A 27,267-nucleotide genomic window follows, 5' to 3' on the forward strand; every position below is an offset into this window, starting at 1 on the left:
AATATTATGCTAAGTGAAAGCAGACAGACATAAAAGGCCAGACATTATATGATTCCACTTATAGGAAAGTCTAGAATAGGTAAATCCATAGAAACAGAAAGATTAGTGGTTGCCAGGGGCTGGGGAGCAGGGAGGAGAATGAGGAGCTGGAAAAGGGGAGTGGTCAATAATGAAGACAGAGTTTCTTTTGGAGAGATGAAAATGTTTTAAAATTAGATAGTAGTGATGATTACACAACTCTGAATATTCTAAAAACCAATGAATTTTACACTTCAGAAGAATTTTATTTTTATTTATTTTTTTAGAAGAGTGAATTTTATATGTGTTATATCTCTTTTTTAAAAGATTTTATTTATTTGAGAGAATGAGTGCAAGCAGGGGGAGGGGCAGAGGGGGAGGAAGAGGGAGAGAACTTCAAGCAAACTCCATGCTGAGCAAGAAGCCCCATGCAGGGCTCAATCTCATGACCCTGAAATCATGACCTGAGCCAAAACCAAGAGTTGGACCCTTAACTGACTGAGCCACCCAGACACCCTGAGTAGTATCTTAATAGAACTGTTATAAAAAAATTAATGGACATCAACCTCAACTTGGCCCTTTAGAGTTCCCAACAGTCCTACCATTATTCTAATTGGATTGCTTTCCATTTTCTATAATCTCTTCCACTCTTCTCATACTTGCTCAATACCCCCACCTTTTCCCTCAAACTCCACAAATAACCTCACCTCTTATGTCACAGAGAAAACAAAATCTATTAATTAGATCTCTTCTGAATCTTTAAACTTATACATCCAATTCTCTATTTGGACAATTTATAGGTACTCAAACTCAACATGTCTTTGGATGTCATTCTGGCTCAAGTCAGAAAACTAGGGATCAGGTGTCATATCTAATAATCATTTAGGTCCTATGGGATTCTATCTCATAAATCACTCTGAACTCTCTCATTTCCGCTACCACAGTCTGCTACCACATCAGTCTCCCATTCTCTCTCACCTAGATTAAAAAGAAACCTTCTAAGTGACCTTTCACAATGTATTTTAGCTCCTTCTAACTCATCTTACTGATGCCAAAATGGACTTTGAATTAAAAAAATACATAATTTTACTCTACTTAAAATGCAGAACCTTAGAACACTAGCTCTCAAACTTTAGTGTGCATAACAATCATCCAGAAAAATTGTTAAAAATGACAATTCCTGGGTCCCCTCCCCATCTTTATCTAGACTATGATTCAACAGGCCTAAGGTAGGACCCAGGAATCCAAATTTCTAATAAGTACTCCAGGTAATTCTGATACAGTGGGTCCACAGGCCACAGTTTAACAACAGTGCCTTAAGAAAGAGCACAAAGTTCATCATGGCCTACATGATTCTGAATGACTTGACCTCTCCAAACCTTACCTCTCTGCATTCTCTCTGATTTTACACAAAAGGAAATTTTCTAGGAATAGGCCAAGCTCTGTGCTACTTTAGGTCTTTTGCACTTACTATTCCTTCCACCCGGAACATTCCTTTATTTGCCCTTAGTTTAATTCTATTCCTCCTTAAGGTTAAGGTTTTTTTTTTTTTAAGATTTTATTTATTTATTTGAGAGAGAAAGAGCATGAGAGAGAAAAAGCACAAGAGGGTGGAGGGTCAGAGGGAGAAGCAGACTCCCCACTGAGCAGGGAGCCTGATGCAGGACTCGATCCTGGGACGCTGGGATCATGACCTGAACCGAAGGCAGAACCCAGGCACCCCAAGGCTAAGTTTAAATACCATTTCTTCAGAAAAGCCCTCCCTGATGCTCCAAAACAGATTAGGTCCCCATGTGATATGTTGTTGTAGCAATTCTCAAAGGATGGTTGAGACTCTTTCAGAGAGTTCGTAGGATCAAAACAATTTTCATAATATTACTAAAGCATTGTTTGTTTTCTAAATTTTTTCAGTTTTGATTTTTTTTTAAGATTTTATTTATTTATTTGACAGAGAGAGATAAAGAGCACAAGCAGGGGGAGAAGCAGAGGGAGAGGGAGAAGCAGGCTGTCTGTCGAGCAGAGACTTTTACGTGGGTCTCGATCCCAGGACCCTGGGATCATTACCTGAGCTAAAGGAAAACGCTTAACCCACTGAGCCACCAGGTGCCCCTCAGTTTTGATTTCTAATATTGATAGACATAACCCACATACACAAAAACTGCTGGGAATCCTCAATAATTTTTAAGTGTAAAGGGTTCTGACAATAAAAAGTTTGAAAAGGTTTGAGACCCTTTGCTCTAACTACATACTTCATCAAAATAATTGCTGTACTATAAAGTATTTAATCAATTATTTTTAGTTATTTGTCTTTCCCCCATTAAGTTGTAGCTCTCTGAAGGCAAGAACCTATGACTAGAATCCCAGAGTTAACAGAGCATCTGGTATATAGTAAACCTTATTTGTTGTTGATGTTTTTCTCATTAGATTCTATCATACTTCATACAGTTAGACATACCATAAATATTCAACTTTATCATTGAATATTCTGTATTTCATTTAATTAATTACCTTTTTCGGAAGGCTGATATGCTTTCTCCTTTATCTTCTGCAAAATTAACTAATTTTGTATTATCTGGAGGTGCTATCTCACTGCCAATGTGATTTTTGTATTTCTGAGAAGAACCATACGTCAGCTTGCCAGGAACATGTGATAAGTCATTGTTACCTGCTCCTCCTAAATTCAGGTCACCTGCTTCATATTTATTTGAGAAAAAGGCAAATTGGAATTTTTGTGTTGGTGAAATATAATTTGTGTTTTCATTAGTTATCTTTAAATTTGATGGTAACATTTTTGGCCTCTCTTCCTGACCTACAAAAATGGAATATATTAATTAACATATATTCTTCACAAAAATAAATTTTCAAAATGACCATGAAAAATTTAATAAAAATTTTCAAAAGTTTACCTAGGTAAACATGGAAGTTATTCATACAATAACAAGATAATCTGTAACACCATATATGGTTTTGAACTATAGCTGATTGGTACTGCTATTGTACATTATATCAGTGAAGGGCATTCGAATTAATTAAGAATTATTGAAATTTATATAAAACTTACATTATAAAATAGGTTTAATTTCTGACCCACAGAAATAACCATAATCATACCTTTTAAGTATTTTATCTACTACAAATGATATAATTATACAATTAGGAGGATTTGAAAATTTATATAACCAATTTACACACAGAAATACAATGACCAATCATACAAAATGTTACTCAATTTGATTCAGTATTAAAATATATGATACAATGCTTTTAACTTTATAATATTGCTTTTAAAATCAAGATAAAAGAATGCTTTCATCAGGGTGACAAAATTTTAAAGGTTTCTTTACAGAGACTTTACAAGCATCCTTGAGAGGTTGGGAGGAATCTGGAGGTCTTGTTAGGGCTTAAATTTGCTTTACCATCTGTGTATATTTATGTGTGTGTGTGTGTGTGTATGTATATATATATATATATATATATACACACATATATAGTACATATATATACATATACACATATAGTCTATATAAGCTTGTGTATTCTATATATTATTTGGTACATACGAGAATATAAATAATGTATATTTTCATGAATAAAATACATACAAATTACAAAGTTTAATAAGATAACATACATGAATTACCACCAAATTTAAAAATCAAAATTTTATCAACAATGTCACATAAGATCACATATATTGTTTGAATGTGCTTGTCTTTAACTTTATAAAAATGGTACCAAACTATATATAATATTCTGCCCCTTGTTTTTTTAGGAATGTGGTTTCCTAAGCCAGGGGATCCTACCTTTAGTAAAAGGCAAGACAAAAACTAAATGGCAATGACAATTTTAATAATAAGAGGAAACAAATCCATACAACAATAGAACGTGTTTGTAAGAGTGTACTGTATACATGTAGCATGCTTATGTATGTATATGTATGTATGAAGAGGAAAAATGTTTTTGATTTTAAGATTTGGTGAGCACTATTTTGAGTAAAATAAATCTCTATCATTTTATTCCATTAAAATAAAGGAATTAACACTTTAACGTGTTACTAGATTTTTTACATTAACATGAGTTGCATGGGTTTAACTTCATAACAAATATGTGATAGTTTACCTAACAGTTTATGACTTCCTATTTCCTCCTCTAATGCCTGAGTATCTGGAATTTCTGAAATCAACGGAGCAGGTGGGAGACACCAATCCATTGATTTTTCATTGTCTGGATAGCTATATAAAATATAAAAGTGTGAATATATATGTTAATAAAGTTACATCAGAAAATATTTATTAATTAAACATTACTCAATTATAGACTCTTAGATAAACATCCTATAAATTAATTTTCTATGGTGACTTTGATGTATCTCTATACACAGGAGTGTTCTCAATCTTTCTTCCCTTGTGTGTCATAGGATTAATGACACTGCTATGTGAGATATGCTACCTAAATAATGGCTATAACTCCGTCTCTTTTTCTCCAATTCAAACACTTGTGACAAGAAACTTAAATCTGCTCCAATATAAAAAAAAGTAGTAAATCATTCTGAAACGTTAGCATTTTTACTATCACGAGTAACAAATTACTTATGACACATCTCACAACTAATCATGGGTCATCAGTGTGTAAATGACACCACTACTGGTATTCTCTAGAGTATTCCTAAAACATTATTACAAATTAATGTCCTAACCCAAATACTCTTGATCCAGAACCACCTACAAACCACAGAAAATCCAAGAAACCAGTTGAAACTGACAATCACTTTGTAAACTTACAGTAGTTGTTGAGAATTTTGCCACCCTGTTGGCATTGTGAACTACCTCTCCTTATCTTTCAGCTGTGATCCTATTAACATATAATGTTTTAATGTTTCCTTTTCAATGAAAATTGATTTGCCCTTCATTAGAACAAAAAGGTAAGTATTAGGTGACAGGAAGTAAACTTGAAAAGAGCACCACATACACTGTCTATGCCAAGTGGCAAGGATTTCATGATTTGTTTTTTAATCTCTTCATTTAAGATTTTAAACTCTGGAAAGTGAGAGACCCAGTCTTTTACCTTACTGCCTTTCAGAGCACATAACTCATAGCTACTACAGCTATGTTTTCCAAATCAAAAATCTACAACACATTATCTGACAATGTCCAACAGACTGTCTGATAATAAGCCAAAGCATTTGAAATTTGGGACTGTCAGAGTCCCCAAGATCACCCCCAGAGCTGATGATTCCCTGGGCTGATTCAAAAGACTCAACATATAGTCCTATTTGTGACTATGAGGCAAAGTCCAGGGGAAACCAGGAACAAGCTTCCAAAGATCCTCTCCCAGTACAGTAACACAGGACATCTTCAATTCCCTCAGCAACAAGCGGTAACATGTGTGAGGTGTTGTCAATGACGAGCTCATTAGAGACTCAATGCCCAGGGTTTTTACTGGGGACTAATCATGTGGGCATCCCCTGTCTAGTACATACTTAAATTCTAGATTCCCAGAGGAAAAGCAGATATTCAGCATAAACCATATTATCTGTATAAACAGTTAAGGCAGTGGGCCATTCCTATCAGTTAATGGTGGGAACTTTCCTAAAGTTCTCACTCCAGCCAAGGGCCATTCTTAAAAGCAGGGCCTTTTTGAGAACAGCAGTTTAGGCCTGAAGTATTAACTCTTCTACACAGAGACTATTTCAGGAAATCTAAAAAAGACACAAAAAGCACACATCTAATTCTATTATTCAGCATCCCCATAAAATCAAATCTCCCTTATGATTTCCCTATTTTCCAGAGGTGTCATCATTCTCTAAGCCATCTAGAATTCAAATTATAGCATAATCTTTTACCTACTATATCCAGACATATACCAGGTCTTATTGCATTTTCTTTATAATGATTCTTGAATTCATTTCCTTGTATTTCCACTGTCACTATTCCAATCAAAGCTCTATAATCAATTTATGTCTGGTTAAGAACAATAGTGTCTTAACTGGCCTCACTGCCTCTGGCTCTCTCTAATATATTTTACACACTCCTATCACATTAATTTAGAATTGTTTTCATCATAATTATATTCCATTCAAAATACTTCAGTGGCTTCCAAACAATGTCAAACGTCCAAATGGCCTTAGGTTACCTTACAATTTTAACTCTCCTACACTACTTACCTTACAGTCCAGGCCAAAGTGAACTACTTGCATACCAAATATATAATACATTCTGTCCCTCCTCATCTTTGTTCAAAAATATTTCCTTTACTCTGATTGCCACTGTACATGACCCTATCCTATATCTACCTATAGAAGTTCCACTGTTTCATTCCTCCATTAATCTATTCAACAATTATTTATTGAGAACTATTTTCCAGGAACTGTTCTAGGCACTAGAGCTTATGTTCATTCAAAATCAAGCTTAAACCCTTCCCTCTTCTTAAGTACTATTTGAACCTATAATATTTATCACAGTTCTCTTGTATTGTGTGTCTGTGTGTAAATATGTATATATTATATATTATATATTATAGATAGATAATAGAAAGACTGATAGATCAGTCTGATACCATCCCCAGATCATAAACACATAAGGGTTTGTTTCTAGTTCCATTCACAGCTATAATACTTAACACAGTGCTTTACATAATTAGACATATTAGTCAATAAATGTTTGTTGATTCAGTTCTATGGCTGTTAACACATAGTCACGTCCAAGATCCTTATTCTGGCACTTAACATCCACCACAATCTATCCTCAGTTTACTTTTCTAATTTTATGTCCCACTGTTTCTCCTTTATGAATCTTCTATTCCAGGAAACTTCTCTATACACTATCTCCTACAAGTACTGCAAATTGTCCCACCTCCATTCTTTTTACTTGCTGTTAAACTCTGCCTTCAAATGGCCTCTTCTTTCTGCTTATTAGAATTATCATATCCTTCAAAGTCTCCTGAAGTCTCTCCCCACTACCATAAAGCCTAACCTGATCAGTCTGTACCAGGTCTCCCTCCAAATCTGAAATTTGATTGCATGAATGTATGCTTATCATTTCCTTCACACCTTTCTTTAACTCTGTATTGTTAGAAAGGCAACCATATGTTGCAATTTGCCCAGGCCAGTCCTGATTAACACATGTTGTGCAAATTGGATGCACTCTTTCACTCTCAAAGTATCCAAGTCTGGATGATTAATTACATAATTATGTTATTTATTAATGACCTTTCCATATGTGTGCTTAATCTCCTCAAATAGATTTTAAGTTCTTTTGAAGTAAAATCTGTTTCATCCTTCTTATATCCCTTTATGCATTCAATCAATATCTGAATTAATATTTGAATGAATGAAAAAATTAATGAAGCAATAAATACTTTACTCAATGCTTCCTTTTTTAAAAAAAAGGATAATACAGGGTCGCCAGCTCGCTCAGTCAGTGGAGCAGGCAACTCTTGATCCTGGGCTTGTGAGTTGGAGCCCCACATTGGGTTTAGAGATTACTTAAAAATAAAATCTTAAAAAAAAAGATAATACAATAGAATACAGAGAAAACTTAGAATTGAGAACAATTTACATGTGAAAATCCAAAAACCTGTATTTAATGGATTATTCTCTGTTCTTACTTCCACTGGTGCCACATCTTTATTCCCATCCCTACTTCCTGCCTACAATGAATCTGCCCATCACACTTGGCATTTGGCACACTGCCCATTCTGTTTCCAAAAGGTGCCAATGCTCCTTGTCCATGGCTACTGTTTGACCTTTACTTCAAGTATTTACCTTGGCCAAAAATAATTTGAACAAACCATAAATGCAAATAAATGAAAGCCAAATAGGCAAGAGTCTACTCTATTTTTTAAGTTATAACATTTAACATGTTAAACTTCAGTTACTCCCTCATATCTGAATTCCATGTTTACCAGCTATATACCTGAAACATCATTTTGTTGATCCCTCATTTTTTATTTGTATATTTCTAGAGAGAAAATTAAAAGTCCTTAAAAATCACAAATCTCTAAAACAATATGCTCTGTTATCATTCTTTAAGGCAGACTTACTTTTCAGCTTCATCTTGTTTTTCAAAAACCAAAGTATCCAAAGAAAACAAGGAGTCATTTGATTTCAACATTGTTAAAGACTGGATTGTGTCATAAATCTACCAAAATACAGAAAAAGTAGTTCATATTTTAATCATAAAACTGTAGAAAAATATTTCTGGATACATAAACTATAATCATTAATTTCCCAGAATAACCACAGACTATCTTTCCAGCTGCATCTTCTGCAGCTTCCTCCAAAGTGCCTCAATTTTCAAATACATTATTCTCTTTTCTCCACTAAATCATGCATATTCACATCTGTACCCCTCTCTTCATACTGCACCAATGCTTAGAATGTGTTTTCTTCCATTTATTCTCTACCTGGCAGATCCCTACACATCCTTCATGTATAGGTCAAATGTCATTTCTTCTTCAAAGGCTTCTCTGAGTTTGTCCTGTTCTCCAAGGCAGAATTAATCACTCCTTTTGAGCTCTTAATACTTTGTTCGTACCATTATTTTTGATTTAGGATAATGCACTTTATCATGAATGTGTGTGTCTCTAACAATATGTCAGATACATATACAGAGGTTTGCTTCAAAATAAATGGGGAGAGGTAAAGGGATATTGATGAAACAAGACTGGCAATGAGTTGATAATTGCTAAAGCTATATAATAGGTACATGGAGTTCATTATAATGTCCTGTCAATTTTGTATATATGTTTGAACTTTTCCAAAATAAAAATTTTTTGCAAGTTTAACATATATATGTATGTTTACATTCATATTACATAACATGTATATAGAAACGCTTACGTTCCTTTTTTGTTTTTTAAAGATTTTATTTATTTGACAGAGAGAGCACAAGCAGAGGGAGAGAGGGAGAAGCAGGCTCCCTGCTGAGCAAGGAGCCCGATGTGGGACTCGATCCCAGGACCCTGGGATCATGACCCTGGCCGAAGGCAGCCCCTTAACCAACTGAGCCACCGAGGCGTCCCTACATTCCTTTTTAAAAAGACAATTTTTACATTCATAGATGGTATCTAAATAGAAAGGATAAAAACATTCAGCATTGGCCATATGGGAATATAATAAAATTCTAGGGCTGAACAAAGCCTCAAGTTTGACAGGAGAGTGAAGAAACATTTCCACAGACACATACATTGTTCCATTCACATTGCCATTCTTTCCCTTGCATATCAACACTACATCCCAATTTTTTTTCTAAATCCTGAAACATGATAAAAAATTCTGTATGACAAAACAAGAAATAGATGCACAAATCATAAAACATAAGTCACATTTCTATTTATTCTGTGATAGTTAATACACTGCAAATGTTTCCTTAGGATAGAAACTAAAAGAAACTATATGAGTGCCATCTTGTGGAGAAATCCATACTATCAAGTCAGATTATGTCCCTTCAATTTTGAGTCCTCCCTGATGTGATGAGATACACGTGGGAGTATGTGGGGAAGGGAGGAATGTTTCCACATGCACCCCTTGACAAAATACTACTGGGAAGAGGGCTGGATCTATGTATATCTTAGGACTGTTCTTAGTTATCCAGACGCTGCAGGAATTTTTATTGTTTTAGTTATTGAGTTTTTCTCCCTTCCATCTGTTTAACTTAATTGCCCTCTTTTTTTTTAATTTATTAATCACTTAGTCACCAACAAAAAGAAATGGTGAAATTGAAACATATTAGCATGGTTCTATAAATGTCTAAAACAATTGACTATATTAAACAATAGAAACCTAACATAACAGGGTGGGAGACAGAAGAGAGCCATTCAGAAATATGCTACAGGGGTCTTTAACATCTTTATCTAAGTAAACAATTTCAGACCTTGAAAATAATTACCTGATAAAGTATAAATGAAAATGCTAATCATGTTGCTATACTACCCAAAAAGTAACAAATAGGGGCACCTGGGTGGCTCAGTAGGCTAAGCCGCTGACTTGATTTGGACTCCTGATCTCAGGGTCCTGAAATGGAAGGTGGTGTTCCCGCACTCAGCGAGGAGTCTGCTTGAGATTCTCTCTCTGCCCCTCCATCATCTCCCCTTCCTTCACTGGCAGGGGCTCTCTCTCAAATAAATCACTTTTTAAAAAGTAACAAACAAAATGTTCCCTTTCTCATCTTAGGAAAACTATATAATTTTAAGCAACAAAGAGCTTTCAAAATTAAAACTCATTGGACCATTTTATATGGCTTTGCTACCTCAGAATTTACGTAGAAAACTGTGTGACTACGTAATTTCTTGCCTGTTGAGATGGCCTGCGCTTTATCTAATTATCTTAGCGACAATTTTGCATTTTCTGATCTTCTATAATGTTTATTATATAAATTTTTCTGATCTATTAGTCACTCCTTACGACTTGTACTCTCAGAAATAAACTCATTTCAAAAGTGCCGAAACTCATTTCAAAAGTGCCGAAACTCAGATATAAAGGATTGATTTGCCAGAAATCGGTAGTGAGTGGAAGCCGAGACCAACATTCATTCACTCGAAAAACCATCACAAAGACCGCAGGGAATTTCACACGGTAAGAGAATAAATAAGCAAATCACCCCTAGTCTCCTTCGAACGGGGGGGTGGCTGTCCCTAGAGTCCGGGGGGCGGTCCCTAGAACCAGGGGGCGGGGCCTATCTCTATCGCCTTCCCTGGAGTACCCGGGGGCAAGCCGGGAACCGAATCAGGGCCTGAGGCAACAATACCCTCCGGATTCAGGGGGAATACCCGAATTCCAAGCAAAACCCACCCCACACTCCCAGGAGCAAGGGAGAAGCGTTCAGGACCCGCATGTGGCCCGCGCCCCGAGCGCTGGGGCCGGTCGCTCCTCCCCTGACATCTCGTTCCCACCGCTGGAAAACAACGTGGCTACAGTACACGCACGCCCTACCTGCAATCGCTCAGGGGGCCAGACACACCTAGAAATAAACACAGGGGGTCCGGGAACGGCCCAAAACAAGACCCCAGCTCCGTCAGCTCCGCGGGCTGCCGTCCTCCCGCCAGCCCCACCCGCGCGAGCGGCCGCCCCGCCCCGAGCGCCTCAGGCCTCGCCCCGCTTCTGACAGAAACGCGGTGAGGACCCGCGGGGCACGGGCCGGAGCGGGCTGTCCTCAACTCACCGCGCCCGTCCGCCCTCCCGACCGCAGCTCGGAAGGTCGGCTGTCCCCACCTCCCCGCGGGATCCCGGGGCTCCGGTCCCAACTTCCCCCTACGAGACGTCCGGCCCGGGCCCGCTCCTCACCCGGCAGCGGGACTCCTAGTTCTCCGAGCGGAGCGCCTATTCACCGGCCCCTCCGAGGACCCCCCCCCCCCCACAGCCTGGCTAAGCGAGCTCCAAGCAATGGATCGGCGGGGTCTCCGACCTCTCCCTTTCCGCTTCACCTTTTTTCCTCCAAAAGTTGCTAATTAGGTTTGAATATATTGCTTTCCCAGTATACTGTGGCCTATTCTCATTAAATAAAGCCCTTAATCCTTCCCCCAGGGCCTGGTAACTTCTATGCTACTTGCCCTTTCTATGAATTTGCCTATCCAGGTTACTCATGTAAGTGGAATCATACAGTATTTGTCCTGTGTCTGGCATATTTCTTTTTCTTAATTTTTTTTAAGATTTTTTATTTATTTGCGAGAGAGAATGAGAGACAGAGAGCATGAGAGGGAGGAGGGTCAGAGGGAGAAGCAGACTCCCTGCTGAGCAGGGAGCCTGATGTGGGACTTGATCCCAGAACTCCAGGATCGTGACCTGAGCCAAAGGCAGTTGCTTAACCAACTGAGCCACCCAGGCGCCCATGTGTCTGGCTTATTTCATTCAGCATGTCTTCAAAGTTCATCATTTGTAGCATATATTTGAATTTCATTCTTTTTTAAAGTTGAATATTCCATTGTGTGTATGTACTACATTTTTGTTTAGCCATTTGTCTGTGGATAGACATTTGTGTTGTAATAAACATTGGGGTACAAATATCTGAGTCCCTACTTTCAGTTTTTTAGATATATAGGTAGGAGTGCAATTGCTGAGTCATATGGCAATTCTAAGTTAAACCTTTTGAAAAACCACCAGTTTTTCACAGCTGCTGTATCACTTTGCACTCCCACTAATTAATGCAAGAGGGCCCAAATTTCTCCACATCCTTGCCAGCACCTTATTTTCCACTTTTTAAAAAATTATAGCCATCCTATTAGATGTGAAGTAACATCTCATTGTGGTTTTGGTTTTCATTTCCCTAAAGACTAATGATATCTTTTAATGTGCTTAATGGCCATTTTGAATATCTCCTTTGGAGAAATATCTATTCAAGTCCTGTGCCAATTTTTTGTTATGTATCTTTTTTTATTGAATTGTAGGAGTCTTAAATATGTATATATTATGGATATTTGTCCCTTATCAGACATAAGATTTGTAAACATTTTCTCCCATTTAGTAGGTTGTCTTTTTGTTCTCTTGATAGTATCCTTTGATGCACAAAAATTCTTACCAATTTTTTTTCTTTTGCTGCCTGGGCTTTTGGTGTTATATCCATGAAGTCATTGCTAAATCCTATGCCATAAAGATTTTCTGCAATGTTTTCTTCTAAGAGTTTTATAGGTTTAGCTCTTAAGTTTAGGTCTTTGATCCATTTTGGTCCAATAGACCAACAAGTTTTATTCACGTGGATTAGGGTTACTAGAGGGACCCATTTCAAATAAAAGAGTTGAGGGGGGGCATAGTTTTCAGAAAGACTGGAAGAACTTGAAAGACAAATAATAGATGTTCATAACACAAGAACAAAATATATTTCTGCTAATACAACTGATGCCATTGGTTCTGGCTCAAAAATTACCATAACCAAATTTTTTTCTACTTTATAACCTCCACTCTGTTTAAATTCTGATCAAGAGGAGTTGATTTTGAAAAGTCAGTACTTATGGCTCTAGAACAGGTGGAACCAAGAAATGTTTCAGGACTATTTTTCTCTGGGTGACAGCCAGAAGTGTGTTGTGCTATTGTCAGACTTGGAAAAGAAGAGGTAAGGAGACCATTTGGGAGAATCTGAAAATTGTAGAATTAATGTCTGAGAAAAGGAAAGCGAAGGGAAGGGAAGAGAGAGATAGGGGAAGAAAGGAAACAAATGTAGTCTGGTATGATGGGATCCTTGGGGAGAAAGAAAACTTTAGGGAGTCATGCACAATTCTGTATAGGAGAATCCAATGCTATCTATGCATTTAGTAGGTGCATAACTAGCAAAAGGATAAATGAATGAAGACCAAATTGATGGATAATTGTTCTTTAGGGAAAGATTTATTAAGTCTTAGTGTAACCAAGAAAATAGTAAACATAAATTGATTAGAAAGTAATTCCTTTTGTGCCTGGGTGGCTCAGTTGGTTAAGCATCTGCCTTTGACTCAGGTCATGTTCCCAGGATCCTGGGATGAAGTCCTGCATCAGGCTCCCTGCTCTGCAGGGAGTCTGCTTCTCCCTCTGCCCCTCCTCCCACTTCTTTTCTCAATCTCTCTCTCTCTCTCTCTCTCTCTCTTTCTCTCTCAAATAAATAAATAAAATCTTTTAATTTTTTTAAACTAAAAAAAAGAGTAAGTCCTTGACTGCAGCTGCTAAGGAGTATGTTTAATGATGATGTACAAGACCCTAGCACCCGTATTTCAGATTTGTTTGTTTTTCAGGCAGAAATTGACTTGTCCAGCTAAAATGAATTTAAAATATCTTTGGTTCTCCAAGCCAAGAATGTTAATTCTAATGGGACTGTCAGGCAGAGTGCTCCAATTAGACCCTGAACCAAAGCATCCCACTGACACAGCCAGCCAGAGAGTATTATTACAAAGAATATAAGCCTTCCATAGAAATCAGTTGATAAAGATTCAGTATCCAATAATTGTTTTTTATGTAATTGCACCGTAGTGTCTAAAATATAGGAACATAATCCCTGAAGTAAGAAGTGAACATCTCAGCACAGAAACTTTGGGACAACAAGCAGTATTCCACACTGGAATAGAATGATTTCCTAATTAAAAATTAATACCAGTTCCTTCAAGAGGAGTAAGTGGAAGATGGTAACCAGTGTATAGTCTCTATGAGTAGTTGTATTTAAATTTGTATAATAAACTGTATACATACTTTTTCTTGCCGTATGTACTAGGTTTAATCTTCTGCCATTATGAAGTCTCCAGGTAAATAGGAATTAACACGTTCCTTCAAATGGTTAGTATCCGAATGTGGTAGACGTTACCTGACTGTTATAATCAAGGTTCTGGCATCCAGAATCTTATATTACCTTAATGAAACATGGGATATATTACACCTGCAAAAAGATTATTTGAAGGAATTTTTAAAAGCCACTGTAACATTTTTAAAGATATTTAAATGTCAGGAATCAGAGTATAAAACCGATTTTAAGAACAGGCATTCTTTGTTTTTTTGTTTTTTTAAGGTTTTATTTTGAAGTCATCTCTATGCCCAACGTGGGGTTCAAACTCACAACCCCAAGATCAAGAGTTGCACACTCTTCTGATTGAGTCAGCCAGGTGCCCCTCTGTTTTGTTTTTTTATCTAAAGACAAAAAAATAATTGGCAGGATCTTGTAGTAATGTCATCAAAGATTAATATTGTTTATATATTGTTTAGAAATAAGATAGTTTCTAGAGGTGATATAATTTTGTAGTTAATAAAGAGATTTACAATGATACAAATCATCAGGATACTGGACAGATTTGGGGTATGGACAGAATTAAGGAAATAAGAAACACCATGAGGAAACAGGAATAACGCATCTGCCTAGAATCCCTTCCAAAAAGGGAATGTGATGGGGGAATTGGTAAGAGATGCTATAGCAACTGGCACATAATTATTCATTTGTGATATATGTCGAGTTATGATGCATTGAAGCCTGGGTTAATCTCATGTTTAAGTACGTCAAAGCATTGAGAAAGCACAGGGCACATAATAGCATATATTTTAACATTTTGGATGATCCCTGGAACAAAGTTGAGAGTGCTGTGTCCATGTCTGCCCCAAATCTGAAGTCACTGCAAAGAGAAATAGACGAATCCATTTTCTCACAACAGCTACTATCATTAATAATTGCCAGAGAAGGAAAGAAACTAAATCTAAAGATATTCTCTAGAAATCCTGGCTGTTCATGGCTCCTGGCTGTTCATGGCTCCTGCCAGTTCTGGGAACACAAGATAGATTTCTGGAGGAAGAGTGGGCATGTTGAAGTACACAAGGGACAAAAGTAGCTCAGTGCTGAGGTTAGGGACCCCCTCAGCGCCAGTGCTGGGCACTCCAAGGAAGACTCATTCCCATGGAGGGAGCAGCAAACTCAGCAAGAAGCCACAAGAGTAGCCACAGGGACTAGGCTGTGGAGGAGAGACAGCTAAGCAATGCTCACAGGGTCTAGCCCCCACTAAGCCTTCCAGGGTGAAAGGTCTTGCCTTGGGAGAGATCTGCTGGCCTCAGAACAACACATTGCCCAGGCAGAGGCTGTGATATGAGCTGCAGAACTGCAACTCTAAAGTAGGAGCTATGAAATCAGCCAGGACAGTGAGCCTGGCTTATGAAAAGTATATGCTAATTGTGAGGGTTAATAAGACTGATTGCAAAAGCTAGGGGAGTTTATAAAGCCACGCCCTCCAATTGTCATCTGGAGACTGTTGGGTGGGGGTTGTCAGAGAAGCTGGATTCCAACAATGAGGGGACATCATTTCAGAGCAATAATGTGTTTTGTTGTCTTTGGTGGGGGAAGAGTTACATACATTGTTACTTTGCTTTGTCTAATTCAGATTAGTGATCTGTGAAAACACCAGTGTCACAACAAACTTTACATAGCACTCTACAGTTTACAAATATTTATTCATTTAATTGGTGGGGGAAAATGTCTGAGAATTCATACAAATGGTGTGTGTACATGCCTGAGTGAATGGGTAAGAGAGTAGATGCTTTGCATGTGTGTGTTATGGGGAGCGGAGTGGAACCAAGTAGATGGAAAATAAATTATATTTTTAAGTGGAAGGAATATTATCCTTACCCTAGTCAATAGAGACATGTGGGTTGAAACAAGGCCAAGTGAAACCATTCTGGCCAGGAACATACCCCAAAAGGTGAAGGCTGTGGATTTAAGAAAATACATGGAGGCTGGGAAGGAAATTAAAACCCTCAGCCTAGGAAACACCAAGTCAAGATAAGAGAGTGATAAATGTGAAAGCGAAATGAGCTGATGTGTACTGTTAGAGCCTTTTCAGATATCCATGGAATAAAACAGCCATCAAATTGTAAGTTCTCATTGAACATTAGGAACTTTATTCACCTATTTTATGTATTTCCTGATTAACAGAACACTTAAAATATGCTCTTCTAGGGGAAAAAAATTACAGAGTTAACTCTCAAGAGAAGTCCTGCCAAACCACACAGCCTGTGTTCACACTTTCTCTTCCATCCACGTGTATAGAAATGGGCAAGTAACCAGTAGGAAATTTCTTTTCCCAGCAAGATGCTTTGAATCACAAGTCATTTGAGGAAGTTTTGACTAAATAAGTTATTTTGTAGGCCCTGACCTATAATACTGAAGAATTAGAAATTATTTTTTTCCAAAAAAAAAGAAAAAGAAATTTTTTTCCTAGATAGAAAAACTGTTTGCACAATTTACTGAAATTTTCCCCAAACCAGGGAATAGCCTAGAAATTAATATTTCATATCCAACATGGTGAAGTAATTTTGCCTGGATTTTCCTATACCAGGTCCCTGGATCTTTCTACAAACCATACTATTTCCTCTGAACAGCAATTGTTGCTGATTTTTGTTGATGTTGTTGTTGTTGTATAAATGTTGCAATTAGAAAATGTATATTTTTTAAATCTCTGGCTTTAAACAAATTCCCATTTTGTTTGCAACATCTGTTGTAAACTAGAGCAGACTTAAAGTATAAAGAAGATATATCTTTCCTTAGACTTCATTCCCAAATGGCATCTTTCTCAACATATTCAGATATACAAATCACATAAAATATAGGTTTATAGCAATGCATCTTCTAAGAGGCTCTGAAACTTTTAAATTTTTTAATTTCTCCCAAGCTAACATCTGAGCTGCCATATGTTTCGAATTTTTCCAACTCACAGAGATTACATAGCAAGTCACAAAACTGCATGATCTAAAGCACATGACTGGAAAATCTCTAACATCAGAAGTTAGGGGTCATTGATCCATGCGCAAATGGAAAAATGTACAAACCTCCAAACACAAATCTGATACAAAACTAAACAATTCTTTTCAAGTCACAAAACATTTTTTTAAGCCTCAGTCATTTGTAAGCAGAGTGTCTCAGTTGATTTATATTTCCCCTAATTGAGAAAATTTCTCGGAGATTTTCACCTGTGTTTTCATCTCTGGATGCTAAAAATGAATAAAAATCATAGGCCAAATAAATAATTCCAGCTCCTTCATTATACTGAGAAATCTACAATGACTGCTTTGCTTAAGATCAAAATGCTAGTTATTCACTGGCAGATCCAGAGAACTCATATTTTCCTATCCCTGGTCGCCTGCTCTTTCCACAAAGTGTATTTTCTCCCTTGAACAAGACAACAGATTATGCATAGAGTGTTGCATTCAGTTTTGGATGATTCGTTTTATTAGGAAAGTTTACAAACTAAACTTTGTTCAAAAATGGAAAAACAGAGAGGTTAAAAAGCCTAGGACTTAAAGAGATCTAAAGAAACAGGCAAGGGGTAGAGGTTGGACAGGAATAATATATAATATGGGGGAAAAAGACTAAGAGGAATACACAGGCTCTGTTCAAGAATTTGAGGGACTCTTGTGGTGGAATAAATAATTTGTTCACAATTTTCTAGGCATGGTTTCATTGGGCAGAACCAGGACCACAGAATTAGGGTAGAAGAGTAATATAGAAAAGGCCTTTCCATTTTTTATCAAATGTACTGATAAATGACTTATATACAGTAAACTACGTCCATTTAAAATACACAGTTCAATGAGTTACAACAGTTGTATACATCTGTGAAATACCATCTTAATAAAAATACAAAACATTCTAAAACCCCCAAGATTCCTCCCCATTATAGCCAGTCTCTCCCTCCGCTTTTGGCCACAGGCAACCACTGATATGCTTTTTATCACTTTATAGTAGTTCATATTTTAGAGAAATGGCATCATATATCATGTATTCTTTTATGTCTGTTTTTTTTACACAGCCTAATAATTTTCAGATTCGTCCTTACTGTTTTGTATTTGAATAGTTCATTTTTCTAACGTGCTGAATGGTATTCCATTGTATGGATGCACCACATCTGTTTATCCATTCACCAGCTGATGAACTTTTGGGTTGATTCCACTTTTAGATTATTGTGAATAAAGTTGCTATGAACAATGAAGTAAAAGTTTTTATGTGGACATGTGTTTTCATTTCTCTTGAGTTATATGTAAAAGTAGAATGATGGATTGTATGGTAGATGTATGTTTAACTTTTTAAGAAAGTTCCATATTGTGTTCCAAAGTAGCTGTACCATTTTATGTTCCCACCAGCAGTGTATGAGAGTTCCAGTTAATCTACATCCTCACCAACACTTGTTATTGTTAGTCTTTTTCATTTTACCCCCATAATGGGTATAATGGTACCGTGTTATGGTTTTAATTTGCATTTCCCTGGTAACTATTAAGTTTGAGTGGCTTTTCATGTACACAAAATATCTTCCATGAGGTGTTACTGAGTTGTTTATCTTCTTATCATTGAGATGAAGAGGTCTTTGTCTATTCTAAATACCAGTCAGTCTTTTATCAGATATTTGATAGAGAATATTTTCTCCCATTCTGTGGCTTGCTTTTTTGTTTTCTTAATAGTGTCTTTTTTTTTTTAAGATTTTATTTATTTATCTGACAGAGAGAGAGACAGCGAGAGAGGGAACACAAGCAGGGGGAGTGGGAGAGGGAGAAGCAGGCTTCCCACAGAGCAGGGAGCTCTATGTGGGGCTCAACCACAGGACCCTGGGATCATGACCTGAGCCAAAGGCAGATGCTTAATGACTGAGCCACCCAGGAGCCCCCTTAATAGTGTCTTTCAAAAGAGAAAATATTTCATGTTTATAAAGTCCAATTTATAATTTTTTTCTTTTATGATTCATGCTTTTTTTGTCCTAAGAAATCTTTGTCCACTCTAAGTCAGATAGTTTTACAGTTTTAGCTTTAAGCCTCTGATGCATTTGAATTAATTTGGAGAATTATGTGAGGTAAGAGTTGATGTTCTTTTTTTTCTCATATGGATATCCAGGTTTTCCAGCAATGTTTGTTGATTTTCCTTTCGCCGTTGAATTGCTTTGGCAACTTTGCTAAAAATTGTTTATCATATATATGTGTGGTTCTATTTCTGGATTCTCTAATTCATTAATGTATTTATCTGTATTTCTATCTTATCTATATATTATTTTCAATGCATCTTTATATTTAAAGTGCATGTCTTGTAATTAGCAGATGGTTAGGTCTGCTTTAGAAGCCATTCTGACAATCTTTGTTTCTTCATTGGAGTGTTTAGTAAATTTACATTTAATGTAATTTTTGTTATAGTTGGATTTAGGTCTACTATTTTATTAATAGTCTGTTGTCATCCCAATTTTTTGTTTCTCTGTGCTTGCTTTCCTGCCTTCTTTTGGATTATTTGAATACTTTTGAGATGTTCATTTAACTTGTCTCTTGGCTTTTTAACTATACCTTTTAATTTTTTAGTGGTTGCTTTAGGTATTACAATATACATTAAACTTTTCATAGTCCACTTAGAGTTAACATAATATCCTACAGCTATATAGGTCCATTTACTCCTATCCTTACCATTCTTTACATTATGATTTTTCTATGTATTACTTCTACATATATTTTAAATCTCTCAAGACAATGTTCTAATTTTTGCTTTTATTTTTTATTATTTTTAAAAAGATTTTATTTATTTATTTAAGAGAGTGAGCATGCAAGTGGGGGGAGGGGCAAAGGAGGAGGAAAAGAGAGAGAATCTCAAGCAGACTCTGCACTGAGTGTGGAGCCCCATGAGGGGCTCCATCTTATGACCCTGAGATCATGACCTGAGCCAAAACCAAGAGTCGGATGCTTAACTGACTGAGCCACCCAGGTGCCCCTAATTTTTGCTTTTAAAAGTCATATATAGTTTATTTTTTTAATGATTTTTAATAGACTTTTTTTTTTTTAAGAGAGAGAGAACGTGTGGGTGAGCAGGGCATGAGGCAAAGGGAGAGGGAGGGAGAGAATCTTAAGCAGGCTCCATGCCCAGTGCGGAGCAATGCAGGGCTTGATTTCACAACCCTGAGATCTTGACCTGAGGCGAAATCAAGAGTTGGACGCTTAACCAACTGTGCCACCCAAGTGCCTCTAAAGTCATATAGAATTTAAAGAAATTAACGTAAAAATAGTTTTTTACATTTACCTGTATATTGAGCTTTTCTCACGCTCCTCATTTCTTCCTAAAGAGTCAAATTTCCCTCTGGACTCATTTTCTTTTGACTTGAAGAAATTCTTTTAGCATTTCTTGCACTACGGGTCTGTTGGGGACAAATTCTCTTAGGTTTCTGTATCTCAAAATAGCTTTGTTCTACCTTTATTTTTCAGGAATTTTTTTAAAAGATTTTATTTATTTATTTGACAGAGACAGAGAATAAGCAGGGGGAGCAACAGAGGGAAAAGGAGAAGCAGGCTCTCTGCTGAGCAGGGAGCCCGATGTAGGGCTTGACCCCAGGACCCTGGGATCATGACCTGAGCTGAAGGCAGATGCTTAACTGACTGAGCCACCCAGGCATCCCAAGAATATTTTCAATGGATATAGAATTCTGGGTTTGCAAGTTTTTCTTTCAGCACTTTGAAGATGTTATTACATTAAATATGGCCACCATGGTGTCTGCTGATAAGTTTGTAATCATTTGAATCATCGTTCTCTTGTATGTAACATGTCATTGTTTTCTGGCATTAAGATTATCCCCTTATCTTTGGTTTTCTGCAGTTTGACCATGATGTGTTTAGACTTAGATTTCTTCAAATTTATCCTGTTTAAGTTTCACTAAACTCCTTGAATCTATAAATTCATGTCTTTCTTCACACTTGAGCAGTTTTCTGTTATTATTTCTTCAAATATATTTTTCTGCTCCATTACTTATCTCCTCTATTTTTGGACTCAAATTAATGTATATCAGAACTTTTGTTTTTGTTCCACAGTTCCCTGAGATTTTGTTCAGCCTTTTTCAATCTTTTTTTCTCTCTCTCTTCTTCAGATTTAATAATTTCTGTTGGCTTATCTTCTAGTCTACTTACTTTTCTGTTATCTCCATTCTAATATATCCATTGTGGTGGTTAATTTTATGTGTCAACTTGACTGGGCTAAGGGATGCTCAGGTAACTGGTAAAACTTTATTTTAGTGTCCATGAGAGTGTTTATGGAAGACATTAGCATTTGATTCAGTAGTCTGAGTAAAGAAGAGCTATCTTCACCAATGTGGCCAGGCATCATTCAATCCACTGAAGACCCAAATAGAACAAGAGGTGAAGGAACGCAAACAAATGAAAAAATAGAAATTCTCATCAAAGAAATATAAGATAAAGAAGAAACAAAGAGAAATTTTAGAGCTGAAAAATAAAATAACTGAAATAAAAAACTCAATGGATAGTCTAAACAGCAAAATGAATGGAAAAAAGAAAGAAACTGTGAACTGGAAGATAGAACAATAGAATTAAGCAATCAGAACAACAGAGAGAAAATATATTTAAAAAAGAAAAAAGAGCCTGAGGACCCTGGGGAACTATAATAGATCTTGTATTTAAGTCATCAGAGTACCAGAAAGAGAGGTGAAAGTAGGCAGAGATGAAAAAGTAGTCAAAGAAATACTGGCTGAAATATTCTCAAATTTAGCAAAAGACATAAACCTACATATTCCAGAAACTGAGAAAATCCCAAATAGGATAAATCCCCTCCAAGATACATCATAATCGAACTTCTGAAAACTAAAGACAAGGAAAAAAAATCTTAAAGGCAGCCAGAAAGGAACATCATATAATCAATAGATGGAAAACAATTTGAATGACAACAGATTTCCTATCAAAACCAATGGAGGCCAAAAATAAGTGTCATAAAATTTTTCAGGTGCTGAAAGAAAAGAACTAGAAGCTTGTAATTCTGTATCTAATAAGAATCTCCTTAAGTTGGCAATAGCGATGGTAGGGGATGCAAGATGTAGCAATTTGTCTATGAAATGCATTCTCGTGACTGTGACACCTTCTTTCTCTACTATAGCCCTAGTTACTGCTAGAATTCTCTAGCAGAGAGATGGCAGATTTTCTAAGGAAGTTTTTGCCACCTCTATACCACCTGCCTACACTGTGACTGCATGGGCCTTGGAATAAAGCATCAAAAATATGGAGACGTTTATTCCAGTTATAAGATTAACACATTCTGGTGATTGTAGCTAATAATACTGTGTTGTATAGTTGAATGTTGTTTAAAAAGTAGATCTTAAATATTCTCACCACAAAAAAGAAATGGTAATCATGTGACAGGATGGAGTGTTAGCTAATGCCATGGTGGTAATCACTTTGCAATATATAAATGTATCAAATCAACATGTCATACACCATAAACTTATACAATGTTATATGTCAATTGTATCTCAATAAAGCTGGGAATAAATAAATGAATGAATTAATGAATGAAAAGTTTGTTCTAGTTGCATGGTCCGAATTTTGCCTCCAAAATCTTTCTGCCTTTGTTCAGTCTCCAGAACCCTCAGGTAGTCATGCTTTTCTGTATCCTGTCCAATTTTACACTGTTACTTGTGAGAGGATTGGTTCATTAGATACTAAACTTCTCTATACCAGAAGCAAACCAGGACGTACGATTTTAAATCTTGCAGATGACTAAAATATTGGGCCCAAATATGTTATTTCCTTGCATACACTAAGATTTGTTTAAAACTTTCTTAGGATATAGTTAATGACAACCCAAAGCCAGAGAGTAAGATTATTTTTCTGTAGTTACTCTATGTACTCCAAATCACAAAAATCTCACATTCTATACTAACACTCTTACACTTTTGGTATGTTTATGTGAAGTTTCAAAACAAAATTTTCATGATGATTGCATTAGAGAGTTATTCTAAAAAGGAACCCCTACTTTCATTCTTTTAATAATAACTACATCTCTTCTAACATTCAAAGTATTTGCTTATTTATGACTAACAGTTTGAATTTGGAAAGGAAGGGACAAAAAAATTTTAAAGGTATACATTTAAAAACCTTGGCTATTTAAAGATAAGTCAGAAATGGGAATAAAACTCTGAAATTGTAGTATACATTGGTAGTTTCAAAACAATTGTTATTTTCAGAATTTGAGGATATTTTACAACAAATGATATATGTAACTCTGATATGAACAGAGTTCACATGTATGTTGTTTTAATACTATATGTAAAATAATTTTATTGGTTCTGTTTTATTACCTCTACTCTCCCTAGATGGATACTGCTTCATGCCTACCAAGATCCATTTTTCCTATCTTCCATACAAACAAAATTATAACTGGGCTTATCTAGCTAGGGACAACATTGGTGACTCCCACTTGCAGTTAAGTGTAGCCACATGACTGAGGTTCTACCAGTGAAATGTGATGCAAATCAAGTGTGTCACTTCTGACCCAAACCTTAAGATACACTCTCTTTCCCATCAGCTAGAACCCACAGTGACCCAGTTTTGACTATGCAGATGGCAACAATGCCTCAGGATGATAGCACAATATGGTCGGTAGAACATGCGTCCCTAAATGATCACAACCAGAAGGCTGTGTGCCAACCTGGAACACTCAAAGCAGACTGTTATATGAGGGAGGAGTAAATGTTGAGCCTCTTTAAGAAAATGAATTAATGTTAGGCGTCTTTGTTTCAATAGGTCAGTCTTTCCCTAATTAATATGCTCTGGATTTGGTCTCAAGTCTTCTAGGTAATAGTATAGGGAGGGAGAACAGTTGAAGCAGCAGATTCTACAATTGCTCTGCCCTCCTCCCTTCTACACAAGGCACCAGAAGAAAGAACACCTGTCATTCCAAGCCTGAGACTCTTTCCAGGCAGCTATGCCAGCTGATTAGGCAGTAGAACAATGTAGCCAGAAGTTATTGTCTACAGAAACTTGACCAAGGTCAACATAAGAAATAACAGACATGCTTCATTCCCAGAAGCTCTCTTAAATAAGAGAGCTAAAATTAACTATCTTAAAATAACTCACATTCTTCCCCTCCCGACCTCATTCTTTGTCTCTGGCAGGAACCTGCCCAACCTCTCCCCAGACTTCTCCCAGAGTAAAGCTAAGAGGCTCAGGAGCAACATTTTCAACAACCCCAGAAGCTGCCATTCATATCAGAATCTAACTACTGTTTCCTACAAGTGTTTTTCCCTATTATAATGTTACTACCATGAAGTTCAGGTCCCAATGCTTGGGACATTAAGAGATGGCTGTAAGGGAGGGGAGGGCGATCTGGCTGCGACATCTCTCACCCCCATTGATCGCCAGGGTTGATTCGGCTGATCTCGCTTGCTAGGCGGGTGTCCCCTTCCTCCCTCACCGCTCCATGTGCGTCCCTCCCGAAGCTGCGCGCTCGGTGGAAGAGGACGACCTTCCCCGACAGAGGAGGACCGTTCTTCAGTCAAGGGTATACGAGCAGCTGCTCTCCCCTGCTAGAACCTCCAAACAAGCTCTCAAGGTCCATTTGAAGGAGAAGGTATGGTAGTCAAGCTTCCAAGACTCCAGACACATCCAAATGAGGCGCTACACGTGGCAGTCTGCCTTTCTTTAAGGAAAAAAAGAAAGAGAGAGATGGCTGTTAAGTTTCGGCTTTCCTTGTGAGAATTGAATTCTTCTTGATTAAATTTGTACCATGTTCTTGGCTTAGCTTACGCTTGAGAACAAAAGAATGCAAAATATTCCATAGTACTGCCTGCTTTGTCTCCCTGTGCTGTCTGTCTCATCTTAAAGACCCACTGACCTGTACAATATCTTCTGAACTGGCTAAACTCCCAGAGTCTATTTCCAATACTTAACTTTGATACATACCTTCCTCCAATGCAATAGTGTCTCCATTTTAATTTTTCCTCTAATTGATACCTCTCTTACAACAACCTCTTTCTCTAAAATCATGAAAGGATATTTCTTTTTCCAATTTTATTTCTGTATCTTTGAATGAAATAGGATTCCTGATTAAGATGCCACTTTGTAACTCTTCCTGTTAGAAGTCCCATTCCCCAGCAGCTCCTTTCTGAGCATTTCTATAGTGACCTATGATCTGTCTTGGGCTCCAGGTCTCAGAGATGGCTGCAGCATAACTAAAATAGTTTCTTCTTCCTTAGCACAGAGCATCCTACATTTCCCAGCCACACTGTATTTTATAGGACCAAGTGACTAACTCTCATTATGTAATTAGAAGGAACCTCAGGGCCAAGAGAGTTAAAAAGACAGCATGCCTTCTCTGCAGTCTTTCTCTTTGTTCCTTGGCTGGCCAGATGGAGAGGATTCAGGAGGAACTCAAGATCTTAGAGGAAAGCAGAGCCAGTAGACAGAAGGAATCTGGATCCCTGAAACATCACCTGGCAAACATCTAATTAGACTCATGGAGCAAGAAACAAACTTTTGTTATTTTAAGCCCCTGAGATTTGGGATCATGGGACGGGGAGGAACATTGTGATTATGTCATAGCAGAACCTATCCTAATAAACCAGGTAATTTTTCCTCAGTTATACCTGAATATCCTCTAATTGAGACTTTAAAATCAAAGTAATTATATGAAAATAACTAAATCATACAACAGATAAATTTTATGTACTTTTTATGAAATATTTAACTTTAGTAATTTCTACTATTAATTTCTCTTAGTAGGTTGCTGTTCAGATTGTAACCACCAATATTTTCTCAGTAAAGGGAAAAAGAAAAAGATATTAGGATGTTTTCAATTCTTTAAGTAAATGTTTTAATTGAACTATAACATACATACATACATACAGAAAAATACAAAACTCATAACTATACAGCTTCATGATCTTTACAAAGTGAACACATGCATTACCAACCCCTGATCAAGAAATTAAATAATTATCTCCTTTCAAATGTAACTTCCGTAGATTAGTGTTGCCTATACCCAAACTTCAAATAAATTGAGTCATAATATGCATTCTTTTTTTTTAATTTTTTATTGTTATGTTAATCACCATATATTACATCATTAGTTTTTGGTGCAGTGTTCCATGATTCATTGTTTGTTCATAACACCCAGTGCTCCATGCAGAACGTGCCCTCCTCAATACCCATCACCAGGCTAACCCATCCCCCTACCCCCCTCCCCTCTAAAACCCTCAGTTTGTTTTTCAGAGTCCATCATCTCTCATGGTTTGTCTCGAGTCATAATATGCATTCTTATGTGACTGAGTTCTTTTGCCCAATATTAGGTTTATGAGATTCATCCATGTTGTTGCATATAGTAGATTTGTATTCCATTTTAAGAATACACCAAATCTAGGGGGCACCTGGTTGGTTCAGTCAGTTAAGCAGCCAACTCTGGGTTTCAGCTCAGGTCATGATCGCAGGGTAGTGCGATCGAACTCTGCGTCAGCTCCACATTCAATGCAGAGTCTGCCTGAGCTCCTTTCCCCCTCCTTCCCCCTCCCCCTCTACTCCTCCCCCCCAAATAAATAAATAAAATCTAAAAAATAAACACCAAAAAGAATACACCGAATCTATTTAAGCATCTTTCTGTTGATGGACATTGAACCAGGAAGCGGCCCTCACCCCCAGTCATAAAATGTGCCAGCACCTAGATTTTGGACTCTCAGCTTCCACAAGTATGACAAGTACATGTTTGTTATTTATAAGCCACTCAGTCAATGGTATTTCGTTATGGTAGCCTGAAAAGACTAACAGACATTTTTTTTTCTATTTGGGGCTGTTAAATAGTGTTGCTATGAACACTCATATGCATGTCTCTTGATGCACTTATGAATGTATCCCCATTTGGCACATAACTAGGAGTGGAATTTCTGGGCCATACAGTATGCACATGCTCTGTTTTAGTAGATACTGCCAAGCCATTTTTCAAAGTGGTTGTACCAATTTACAATCCCACCAATTGCTCTACATCCTAGATAATTCTTGGTATTGCTAATTTTTTTAATGTCAACCATTCTGAC

General features: G+C 37.0%; 1 protein-coding gene across 13 annotated transcripts in view; it reads right to left on the reverse strand.

The window, feature by feature from the left end:
- The window catches only part of HFM1 (helicase for meiosis 1), a 124,621-nt gene extending 113,297 nt beyond the window's left edge, over window positions 1–11,324 (reverse strand). For 2 of the 13 annotated variants that reach the window (XM_027569563.2, XM_027569517.2), the window contains exons 1-4: window positions 11,178–11,324; window positions 8,059–8,156; window positions 4,138–4,250; window positions 2,527–2,827 (exon numbers count right to left, since the gene is read on the reverse strand). In XM_027569563.2, the coding sequence (XP_027425364.1) occupies window positions 2,527–2,827; window positions 4,138–4,250; window positions 8,059–8,129 (485 nt within the window). In that variant the 5' untranslated portion in view covers window positions 8,130–8,156; window positions 11,178–11,324. Of the gene's footprint in view, window positions 1–2,526; window positions 2,828–4,137; window positions 4,251–8,058; window positions 8,158–10,948; window positions 11,128–11,177 lie in introns of those variants that run through there. The other 11 variants (XM_027569573.2, XM_027569545.2, XM_027569536.2 and 8 more) reach the window with 11 other exon arrangements.
- Window positions 11,325–27,267: the final 15,943 nt, after the last annotated feature.

Source organism: Zalophus californianus, chromosome 4, assembly GCF_009762305.2.
Source record: "Zalophus californianus isolate mZalCal1 chromosome 4, mZalCal1.pri.v2, whole genome shotgun sequence".
Taxonomy (NCBI): Eukaryota; Metazoa; Chordata; class Mammalia; order Carnivora; family Otariidae; genus Zalophus; species Zalophus californianus.